The 12,653-nt window shown below is 44.0% G+C and overlaps 1 protein-coding gene across 2 annotated transcripts in view; it reads right to left on the minus strand.

Moving 5' to 3' along the window:
- Positions 1 to 12,653, minus strand: part of LOC113109161 (myosin light chain kinase, smooth muscle) — a 91,942-nt gene that overhangs the window by 30,485 nt on the left and 48,804 nt on the right. For both annotated transcript variants that reach the window (XM_026272754.1, XM_026272753.1), the window contains exon 11: positions 6,144 to 6,296. In XM_026272754.1, the coding sequence (XP_026128539.1) occupies positions 6,144 to 6,296 (153 nt within the window). The remainder of the gene's footprint in view (positions 1 to 6,143; positions 6,297 to 12,653) is intronic.

Below are 12,653 nucleotides of genomic sequence, written 5' to 3' on the forward strand. Positions count from 1 at the left end.
GTCATCAGCATGGCAGTGATAGGAAAAGCCATGCTTCTGAATGAAAGATCCTAATGACGTCATGTAGATGGAGAAGAAAAGTGGTCCAACCACTGAGCCTTGAGGATTCCCAGTAGCAAGAAGTTGTGACTTAGAAACCTCACTCCTCCAAGACACCGTGAAGGATTTATCTTAAAGGTAGGATTTAAACCACATGAGTGCGGTTCCAGAGATGACCATCTTTCTGAGGGTGGACAGGAGAATCTGGTGATTGACTGTGTCAAAAGCAGTAGACAGATCCAGCAAGATAAGTACTGAGGATTTGGAAGCTGCTCTTGCCAGTTGCAAGGCTTAAGTAACCAAGAGCAGGGCAGTCTCAATTGAGTGTCTGGTATTAAAGCCAGATTAGTTGCTGTCCAGGAGATTGTTCTGTACAAGAAACATTGAGAGTTGGTTGAACACAACTCGCCCAAGTGTCTTTGCAATGAATGGAAGTAGGGATAACGGTCTGTAGTTTTCTAAAAGTGCTGTATTTAGAGATGGTTCCCTTTCAAGGGGACTTCGAACTGCGTCATCTAGGGGGCGCTATAAGGGAACACCTCATCATGAGCCATGTCTGAAGCATACATTGAAAAAACAGTTGGCCAGCGACAGCCTCTGACGTCACCACCGGTGCAACTATACATAAGCAGCGGGAGAACACGTCACCCTCTTCTTTGTCTTCATTGACAGTTTTTTTTTTTTTTTTTTTACCGTACAGCATCTAGGAGTGCATGTTTCTCATCAGAGGCTTTGCTCTGATACCTGCAGTTCACACGGCTCGCATCCTGTGTTGTGACTTTTGTGTGTGTGTAGTGAAGAGAAAGTGCAAGCGTTCAGCTCTTGAGGTAGTTGGATGTGCTTTGCTCCACTCATTGTGATGTATTCGCAAGACTCAGAGGGGATGTGAGTATTTCAATATTTACCAGTGTTTATAGCAACATTTATAGTGCATTCACCTCTAGCGGGAATCGCGGTACATACACCACAGCAGTTTTTGCTCGATTTCTGTGATAATCTAGTGAATGGGCGGAGCATGTTTAGCTCCCGTGGGAGCTGAATACATGCTGCGCATTGTGTCGCGGTGAGAACATGTAAAGAACCTGACAGGAAATTTTTCCCTCTCAGTAACTTCCTTTTGTTTATGCTGCACCTCGGCTTAAATTTTGTTTAAAATAAAACATAAAAAACCATGTTAAGCAAGCACTAGAAAAATGTTTAGAGGATGTGTGCATCCATGTCATCGTTGTTTGATACCCGATGACACACAATCTCAGAGTTGGTTGTTTGGCCTAAGAGCATGCATGCAATGTCCTTGAGGGGGCAATTTGCGTGCATTTGTGAGCGTTTAAAAATAAAATAAAAGTATCCGCTCTCTGTTGTCTCTCTTTTAGAGGAATGAGAGGCAGACATCTGCTTCCCTCAAGCTGTTGAGGTTATGGAACACTCCATGGCAAGGTTGGTAACGCCACGAGGTCGTCTCGATGAGTGTTAACTTCCTGGCCATAGCCCTCCAGCTCAGGAGAGCCTTCCATTTCTTCCTGATCTCCTTACAGAGATCAAGCAGAAAAGGAAGAGGCCATTTTTCTTGTGCGATTCCAGCATACCAGTATGCAATATCGAGGTGATGCACAGAAACAATTTCAGGGTGAGGTAGCGGAGTTGCATCACCCTGGCAAACATCTGGAAGATAGTAAGGCTTTCTTCTTGATGCTCCGGTCTCGTCTTCCGAATTTTTCAGTACCTCCGTTGAGACAGTGGTCGAGACGTTCAGGGAAGTGAAAGCATGTTCAGCGGCCTTCTATCCTTCATGAACAACCAGGGGTCCTGGACTGTCTCAGTCTGAGGATCAGAGACAGGCACAGAAAGCTAGTATCATGGCTCGTGCTCCTCCCCCACCTTTGGGTAGGTGTAGGAGGAATCGTGGGTCAAAGGAGGATAGGCAAAGGGAGGTGATCCAGACAAGGTGTCATCACTGTTGTCTGGATCGGAGTGATATTTGAGTATCTGCTCGCTCCCTTTGGGGGTTTTTACATCTTCCCCTTCCTAATTCCCCTATAACCACCAGCTCTCCACCTGACCGAGGTTAGGTGGGACTGCATTACGGTCTCCTCTTGAGCGGGGCTCCAGTGCGGGAACCAGGGTGGGTGAGTATGATCCATTATTCTTGATCCTCAGGCCCGTCATGGCACTGCAAGGAATTTCTGGGATGTCTGGCCAATTCACCCTGAGGGGCCTCCTGGTTGCTTGGATACCCCTTCTTGCTGATGCATTAAGGGGGAAGTGGAGGTGGCAGTTATGGAAGTCTTCTTGTAAATGCTGTCTCAGGTGATGCTCCCCTCACCAGAGGTTTGTAAATTTGAGCTTGCCTCTCCCATGCGGTTCGGCACCTCTGCGAAGCTTAGGAAGCTTTAAGTACACACACTAAACTCTGTGTACTTTCTGAAAACCATATAATGGTGAGTGTGCACGTTGAACACTCCAAACACTTTCTAAAACCCACATAAGTGGTAAGTGTGTACGCAAGACTCTGCACACTTTCTGAAATCCAATAGGGTAAGGGTTACGCACTCAGCTTCAATCCCTTTCTTCAAGATGATTAGACCTTATTTCCTTGGGCTCCACACACCAAGTGTGTTTTTATTAATACACTTCAAGCATCGCTTCCCTCAACATGAATCGCTATTGTGAGCTTGGCGCTTCCCCTTAAGTGCCTGAGTTCTCTCCCCTTGTGAGGAGTTGAATTCCTCACTCCAGTGACTGTTCTCATGGTAGTTTAGCAACGCTCCCCTTTACCAAAAAGGTTTCCAAATGCGCACTACTCTCTTTCTGAATTCTGAATTCGCGTCTAACATGAGAGTTGAGTTCTCTGTTTTTCCCAGAGCACCTGGCATCCAACAGCATCAGGTAAAGTAGGCCCTTCCTTCGCCTCTCTGATGCGCTGGGTTTTTGGCTAGCTTGCAGTACTCTTACCCTTCTGATTCTCATGATCAGGCTGTAGGTCGTGCCAACTCTCTTGTTGAGAGCTGTGGTTGTGCTCCCTCAGCTAGGCAGCCTGCTGCTGACCGTTCCGGCATGGAATATGCTGCAGGTTGGGCAAAGTTGTGAAAGTTGGATGTTTGTTCCTCCCCTCAGCTAGATATTTACTGCAAGCCGCTCCAGCATTATTACCATAGATCAAGTCTATGACTCTCAAACATAGTTTTGGGATGCACCATTCCATCTATGAGCTGCTCTGTCAAAGTGCCATGACAGACCCCCCCCAACTTAGAACATTATTTAAAACCCATGTACCTATGTATCCTCGGATACCTATCTAAACAGGGTGTTGCCACTAGGATCTGTTGAGACAGTTCCTTCCGCAAGCTTATGCAAAAGCAAGAAGTAGCCCCTGTGCGACAGGCAAGACTTAAGTATAGTAAAAAATGCTAAGTTGGGTATGTGGCCTAGGCTTTTGGCTATAAGGGATAATGTCATGGACAGCCTTCTTACGTCCCAGGGGCAACTCCCATGGAAATGGTAGAGTTGGTACTTAGTGCTCACCATGATTCTTGCCTGCACTCCCCTCAGAATGGCGGCATGGGTATACTGTTCCCCATAGCGCCCCCTAGAGGACGCAGTTCGAAGTTCCCTTGAAAGGGAACGTCTCAGATTACAAATGTAACCATGCTTCACTGAGTAGGGAATGAGAAACTGCATCCTCTATCTTCCTGCTATGCTTTTGATGCAAGCTTCAGACGAAGAAACGAAGAAGTGGTTGACGTGTTCTCCAGGTGCTTATTTATTCTCCCGGTGCTTCAGACATGGGTCACGATGAGGCGTTTCCCATACTGCCCCCTAGAGGACGCAGTGTCTCATTCCCTACTCAGGGAACCATGGTTACATTTGTAACCTGAGACGTTTCTTAAGCAGTGGGCTTACCCAAGCCTGCTTATATGCTGAGGAAAATGTACCAGAGTGAAGTGAGGTATTGATTATATGAGTAAGTGAAGGTATGACTGAAGAAGAAATGGCTGGAAGGAGGTGAGTGGGGATAGGATCAGGTGGACAAGTAGTAGGATAATTGGAAATGATAAGTTTGGAAACGTCTGTGTCTGAGAGTGGAGAGAAGGAGGAGATAAATTGTGTGTTAGTCGTTATGAAGTTATCATCATTCTGCGGTGTTGAGAATTGGTCATTGATGGTTCTTGTCTTATTTTTGAAGAAAACTGAAAAGTCATCGGCTGTCAGAGTCGATTAAGGAGGAAGTGGAGGAGGACAAAGAAGAAAAGAAAAAGTTTTGAAAAGTGTGCGAGAGTCAGAACAGTTGTTAATTTTGTTGTGGTAGTATGATGTTTTAGACATTTGCAAAGAAGAAAAAGAGGAGAGACAGATACACACTGAGATCGGTAGAGTTACTTGATTAATGCCATTTCCTCTCTGCAACCCTGAGTTTAGAGTGACATCAGAGAGACGGGGGGCAGATGGGGTAATATGTGCTGGATGTGTCTGGATGACAGTGGGCAAAAGTTGTCCAAGCAAGAGTTAAGAGTGGACCTAAGAGTGTCAGTAGCACTCTGTAAAACTGAGAGAGTGAAGGAAGTGAGGATGAAACCAAAGAGAATGGGCAAGAGGGAGAGAGTGAGCGTAGGTTGCATCGAAAGGTGACCTGCTGTGGTGTGTGTGCCATTTCAGGAGTAAGTGTGAGGTTAGAAGTTAAAAGGAAGTGGTCTGAGGTGTGCAGACCACTGTGTCAGATTCGTAGATTGTACACTGAATTCTTCTCTGAATTTTTGTGTTTTTATCTATTTCTCATTCATTTTCTATGTTCAGTCATTTTTAGTCTGCTTGACTCATGCCCTAAATTTTTTGTGTGTTCACATTCCAAATGCCATAAAAGTCACCAAGTTTTGTACCATTCCGGTGAAGCTGTGATTTTTTTAAATTCAAAAGTGACTAGATAAAGATAAAAAATCTATTTTTACTTTAAAATATTTTTAAATGTTTACACAGATGCATGTATCTAGCACAGACAGCACACTGGACAGTCTTCATGATTTTATGTGTTACTTGAAAGCTATTACTCACAGCTATAGTACAATGAAAACACCACTAAAGGGTTTAGTGAAAAAAGTTTAGTGAAAAATGCAGTGTTTGCATTGTCAGTATTTAGGTAATAAATAAATAATGTCCTTATACACTGTTTTGAAATACTCCTTCCTATCTATTTCTTGCTTCTAAATGCAGTATCACGCAATTACATTAAAGCATATTGTCTGAAAACACATTAGTGACAAAGTCATAAAACTGATATTCAGGGAGAAAGTGTAATTTCTCTTCAAGCTGTCCTCTGAGACTCGGCCGCTGAAGAATGTATGAGTGTGGGAAAAGACTGGTATTTGACATTTTTAACCCACTTGAACATGGAACTTCCACCATTAGACAGCCTCACAGACTACAAGAGAGCAGATGTTTCTCTAATCCTGAGGACCTTAAAATAACTTGCAGAAAACACATCCACGGTACTCACTGATCAGCTGCACACATAGAAAACTCCTCCTGCAGTGTAAGAGAGCAGTTAAAAGAGTTTTGGGGGAAGAAATGTATTTGGAACATCTGACAGAATCATATAATAACTTTTAAAATTCAAACAACACCATCTGCTTTATCTTGGTGTTAGAAAGGTTCCAGAAAAAACGAAACAAAAACAGGATTGTTTATTTCGTTGATATAAACTTTGTTTATAATAAGTTTGTTATTGCTATTATGTTATAATCAGTTGTTTTCATTTTTGTCATAACTTTTTAACGTTTGATAAAAGTGGGATTGCATTTTTTGGACCATTCTGCATAGTCTGGGCTCAGATGTTATATAAACAAAAACATGATTCACTAACATTTTTCACCCACAAACTGTCACAATAACATTTGCATTAATTTAATTTAAAACAATGTTTTTAGGAAATGTTTAGGTTTAAAGTGTGTCTGAGCTATTTTTACTTCAAGTAAATCGTCCTAGTTTTAATTTTTCTGTCTAATGCAAAGCAATTCAGACATCCATGCCACATATGCCTTCAGCATCCAACAATTTTTTATGCTAAATGTACTGCCAAATACTAACACAGAGAAAGGGGACGTGTGTCTTACCTTTAACCAGCACATGAGCTGTACACACAGCTGTGCCCTGATTATTCACTGCGACACAAGAATACATGCCTGCATCATCCAGAACAGCTGCCTTGACTGTCAGCAGAGCCATACTGTTCTCAAACACAGTGTGGGGATATGGAACAGGCTGATCTGAAAATACAGAACAATAAAAGACTGCATCAGCAATTGACCAACAAATCAAGTGCTGAGAAATTTGTAACATAACTTATCCCACTTAGACAGAGATGTGGATGACACTTAATAAATGATGCAAAAGTTGAGATGGATAGAGTGCAAATCATGTGTATAAAATTGCAGCTAACAAGGTTATCATAAAGAGAATATAGAGTGACGATATATATATATATATATATATATATATATATATATATATATATATATATATATATATATATATATATATAAATATATTAGGGGTGCTCCGATCATGATCAGCCGATCGTTAATGCGCATCTCGTCAGTAAAGCCGGTTCTCTAATCAGCGGTTATTTCCATCAGGTACGTGATTTCACATAGAGCAGCTGTTACCACACAGAGCCATTGTTAATAGAGAAGATGCGCAAATCCACTTCATTTTCAGCGTTTTTTGGCACATCTTCTCAGTTAACAACGGCTCTGTGTAGTAACAGCTGCTCTATGTGAAATCACGCACCTGATGGAATTAACCGTTGATTAGAGAACCGGCTTTACTGACAAGATGCGCATTAACGATCGGCCGATCGTGATCGGAGCACCCCTAATATATATATATATATTTATATACAGTATATATAACCGAGAAGTTCCCTTTCAGTCGGTCACGTTCTATGTTACGTCAGAAAGAGACTGACGAATGGGGTCCATTACAAAATGCCACATGGCTGTCTTCCAGTGACCCTCGTGAATGGTAGCACCCTGTCACGAGGCCAGCACAAGTGAGGGCCTATAGCTTACACAGAATAGACTGGGTAGCATATTCCAGCTGGACGTATGCTAGCAGGTTGCCTGCTCGTAGGAGGACTTACAAAAGGCAAGTATCAACCAAGGTGGTAATATGCATGAACAGGCAGGTACCTAGCCTGCAGGGTGGAAGTTTCAACTACAGAGCTGGCAAGGGGCTTGCCAAGGGAAAGACACATGATGTGAAGAGACTTACTGTAGACAAACACATGTGGGATTGCCTGGAAAGGGGATTCACAACACATGGAGACACCTAGTCCCATACAGGCTGACCGAAGGGGCATGTAGGCAAGTGCTGGACATCAACAGTGCTGGAGGAACCCAGGGTTCTGAACTGAGGAACTTACCTGAGGGGAATAGCGCACGCATCCAGTCTGCGGAGTGGAATGGCGAACCAAGCAGATTGACACCAAGCAGGTCAATTGGCCAGGGAGGGGCTGTCGCAAGGAGTACAAGTTGGGGGGAACCAGGTCCGGCTGGGCCAAAAAGGCTGGGCCAAAAAGGCGCAACCATGAGGACCTGCTCTTCGTCCTCCCTGATCTTGCACAACGTATGTGCAAGAAGGCTCACTGGGGGAAACAAATACTTGCGCAATCCCAGCGGCCAGCTGTGTGCCAGAGCGTCCATGCCAAGGGTGCCCTCGGTCAGGGAGTGGCACAACTGGCAGTGGGAATTTTCGGGAAAGGCATACAGGTCTACCTGAGCATCTCCGAAGCTTTCCCAAATCAGCTGAACTGACTGGGGGTGGAGTCTCCATTCCCCAGGGTGAGACTGCTGCCGTGAGAGCTCGTCGGCTGCACGATTGAGCCTGCCTAGGATGTGAATTGCATGAAGCAACCTCAGATGCTTCTGACTCCACAAGAGGAGATGGCGAGCGAGTTGCGACTTGCGGCGTGAGCGTAGACCACCCTGACAGTTGATGTACGCTACGGTCGCAGTGTTGTCCGTATGGACCAGAACGTGCTTGTCCTTCAGCAGGGCCCTGAAGCGGTGCAGAGCAAGCCGTACTGTTAGCAACTCAAGGCAATTGACATGCCACTGGTCCCGTCCAGGAGCCTGACGCAGCATGCCCCTTGCACATGGCACCCCAGCCCGTGGCAGAGGCATCTGTTGACACAAAAACATGTCTGGACACAGGTTCTAGGGTCAAGTCAGCCCGTAGAAATGAGGGGTCCATCCGTGGGGTGAAGGTTCGGAGGCAGGCCAGAATGACGGTCACTCAGAGCATGCCCAGTTGTCATGCCCATCTTGGGACTAGGTCGTAAGCCAGTGCTGAAACGGTCTCATATGGAGTAACCCAAGTGGTATGACTGCCGCCGCGTATGCTATATGCCCTCTGATACAGTTTCAGTGGAACTGCTCTCTTGCCCTCAAATTGTCTCAGGCAATTCAGCAGTGACTGCGTGCGCTCGTTCATAAGCAACTTGCACATGGTGACCGAGTCTATTTCTATACCGAGAAAATAGATCCTCTGCACAGGGGAGAGATTGCTCTTTTCCCAGTTGACCTGAAGGCCCAGCCGGGACGAGGTGTCTGAGCACCAGATCCATGTGCTCGCACAACCATGCTTGAGAGTGAGCTAGAATCAGCCAGTTGTCGAGGTAGTTGATGATACCTACACCTCATTCCCTGAGAGGAGCCAGGGCTCCCTCCGCGACTTTCATAAAGACACGGGGAGACAGGACCAACCCGAATGGGAGAACCTTGTACTGTAATTCCTTCCCCTCAAAAGCAAACTGAAGAAACGATCTGAGTTGAGGAAGAATGGAGACGTGAAAGTACGCGTCCTCCAGGTCTGTCAGCCTGGAAGATCGGGGAGTAATGTCCGATCAGACTCCCTGATGTCTGCCAGGGTCAGCCATAGGTGGCGCTTCTGGAGCACCAAAGTGGACATCAGTGGACCCGGAAAGAGAGAGGTCGTTAGCTGTGCGCGCCTCCTGCAAAACCCCTGGGTCAGCACTGCACTCGTGCAGCTCTTTCAGCAGCTTGGCCTGGTAAAATTGAAGGGTGGCCAAGGCGTGCAGGGCCGAAGCGGCCTGACCCGCAGTTCTGTAAGCCTTGGCCACACTGTGGATGAGAACTTACAGGCCTTGGAGGGAAGCTTGGGACCACCATGCCATGCGGAGGTGCTCTGAGGACACAGTTGCATCACAACTGAACACTCCACTGGGGGAATCCCAGCATACCCCTGGCCACTCTGCCATCGAGGGCAGTGAAGGCGGAGGAAGCACCAGAATGGTTTCGGGCAGTTAAAGGTGCCCCCCATGAACTGATCACTTTCTGGTGCACTTCCGGAAAGAAAGGAACCAGCTGGGGTTGCTGAGGATCAGCACCAGCTGCCCCCAGGAACCAGTCATCTAGCCTCGAGCACTCGGGGCAGGGTGGAGGATTCCAGTCAAGCCCAATGCACTCAGCTGCCCAGGAAATCACGGCTGTAAGCTCGGGATTGGACTCGGGCAACACTGGCACTCCCGAGGGAGGCAACGCAGCCGAATCCATATCTCCCCAATACTCAAGCCCGCCTTGTGATTCGGTGATCTTAAGGTCTTCCTCCTGAGCCCCGAATGAGATCCAGAGGGCCCAGGAACTCATCCAAACTCAACCGGCTGTGTCGTTTGTGAGGGGGGTGTGGCCCGAGGAGGCTGGCTTGTCGGGGAAGCCCACACGGTAACCCTCAGATCACCTTGGCCACCAGCTGAAGTAGCACTCTCACGAGAAGAGGAGCTAGAACGGTGTGTGGCAGAGGGGACTCTGTACCTTTAAGATAATCAGGCTCAATCTTAACGCAGATAGGGTCGTGTCACCGCAATGAGAACATGAGTCATCCACGAATGCAGTGTCAGCGTGCTCTCGATGCAAATTCCACAGACAAAGGTACTCAACATACCATTGGCTCATTTTGTAACCACTCGAAGGTGATTGGACTCTCAGGCAAGATCCCATTCGTCAGTTTCTTTCTGACGTCACGTAGAATGTGACCGACTGAAAGGGAACATTATTATTGCTATCTAATTAACACAAGTTTAAAGCCAGTCAGCAGATAACCAACAAGTTCAATCAGCAGAAGTAAAATTCTGAGAGTTTAAATGAGCATGACTATAAACACAACAGGAGGACTCGTGAGTGCATGGGTTTTATTGTTCAGTGTGATTATATTTCATGTCCCAGAAAACCTCTGTATTCCCATTTAGACACTTTTTTAAGAAATAAAGAAAAAAAAAACATAAAAATATAAATAAATACAGCAAAAATACACAAGGAGAGAATCATGAGTTCGTGTTAACCACAGACCTTATTTCAGGCATTTAACCAACACACAGTTCGGTCTAAATTGATCTCCAGTGATTGTGCCCTCTGGTGGCACTGGTAGGATAACTTTGTTATTGCATCCGTCAAATTATGAAAGAACAGAACAGCATATAAGCATGCTACTCATACTGTGTCTCTTTGCAGTAGGATTCTCATTGTTAAATGCTTTTGCTTGTAAACTGTTTTCCTTGCTAAAAAACATAGAGACCACCGGGATTCAAAGAGCATTCCTCTCAATATCATGAGGAAAAGCTTCTTCTTCCTCTTTTTCTGACTTTCTTTTTGTAAAACCCAGTTTTTCCAGGGATTGCTGCTCTCTCTCTTAGATATCTGACTTACCAAGTCCATCTGCGCGTAATGTTTCAGGGTGAGTGATGCATGTTTTGCCTTTATATGGTTGTAAGGTCCCATATTTGCTCAAAGGCCCCTGCTGCGGCTCACAGTTTCTCAGGGAAACCCAGAGTCAAACTCAAGAGATATTCATCCAGGCTGTAGTGTACCACAGTATTACAGTCAGTGTGTTCCAGAACAGCTTAGAATCTACTGTTCATATATAATTAAAACTGCTGAACTAAATGGTAAATAATTAAAGTGGCAGAAAAAGCCCATTGTGTACATTAAATCTATTTACAAAAATAATATTAGCATGCATATAATATAATTTACATCATTTTTAGTATTGTTTGCTCAAATAAGCATCATTATTACTTTTGCTTATGTCTCTTTCTTTATCTTTTTCTTCCTCAAAATCTTTTTCCACTTGCACAATCGTAAGTTTCCACAGTTGTTAAAAGTTCTTATGGAACCAAAGATGCCTATAAATAATTTGTATTGTTAAGAGTGCACAGACATTAATGAAATAGTGCACATGGAGCTTGTGGAGTAGACAATAATAGACAATAATAAAAAGGGCATTAAAAAAGAGCTGAGAAACTCCATAGAGATGCAGTGAGGGACCCAAGTCACATCTAGAGACCAATATCACAGAGATTCGGGAATGGGCTGTTTTCCACAGTGAACAACATCTTTGTGTTGGAGATGTAACAGTGAGATGTATTCCACAAAATTAAGTTTTATATATCCAAAATCCCTGTAAACCTCTTATAGTGCAAGCGGTTTGGAGAATGGATGGATGACATATTTAGGTTTGTTTTAAATTGTTATTAGATGCTGGGATAATGTGACATTTTAGATTATTGTTGTATGTTTTTAATGTTTTAGGTTTGGCAGCATTGTTCAGACTCATTAGGAAGCCAAAATGTTGAAATTAAAATGTCAATACAATTAAGTTTAACAAAATTAGAGTGGCACTATTGCTATAGTCGTCGCTATAAAACTCAGCTATAAGACTGTGGTTGCATTCACAATTTCACATGAACAGCAATTATAGACAAAGTATAAATATAGGCTATGCCTATTTTAGATGGAAAGAGAACAGAGTGACACAAACACACACACAAACCTTCATAACCCTTCTGTTTCAGACATGGGCAGAGACAGATATCTAGCAATTTATCTCTCTATGGCATACAGTAGTAGGTCAGGAATATTTAGACTAAAAAGAGTCATCTAAATGCATCTTTGTAAAGTACTTTTTTCCTTTTTTGGGTTTTTGAAACCAAAATAATGATCTTTAAAAAAGCATCATATTACCCCTTTAAAAGTTTGCTTAACTGTTTAGAAGCAGATCTCTTAGAAGTGCTGAATACCTCTATTCTTTCTGGGACTTTTCAAAACTCCCTGAAAACTGCAGTTGTTAAACCCCTTCTGAAAAAAAGCACTCTTAGTAACACCATATTGAGCAACTATCAAACCAATATCAAATCTTCCTTTTATTGGCAAGATTATTGAAAAGGAAGTTGTTAATCCGCTGAACAACTACTTAAACTCAAATTGATACTAGGGCAATTTTCAGTCTAGATTCTAACCACATCACAGCATAGAGACAGTGTTCATTAAGATTATAAATGCTATTTGCTTTAATTCTAATTCTGGCAAAATATCAGTAATGGTATTACTAGATCTCAGTGCTGCATTTGACACTGTCAATCATTACATATTACTAGAGAGACTGGAAAACTGGGCCTGACTTTCTGGGATGGTAATCAAATGGTTCAAGTCATACTTAGAAGGGAGAGGTTATTATGTGAGTATAGTAGAGCATAAGTTTAAGTGGACGTCCGTGACATGTGGAGTCCCACAAGGCTCAATTATTGCACCACTCTTGTTAAGTCTGTA

The sequence above is a fragment of the Carassius auratus genome, chromosome 9 (genome assembly GCF_003368295.1).
Source record: "Carassius auratus strain Wakin chromosome 9, ASM336829v1, whole genome shotgun sequence".
NCBI classification, from domain to species: Eukaryota; Metazoa; Chordata; class Actinopteri; order Cypriniformes; family Cyprinidae; genus Carassius; species Carassius auratus.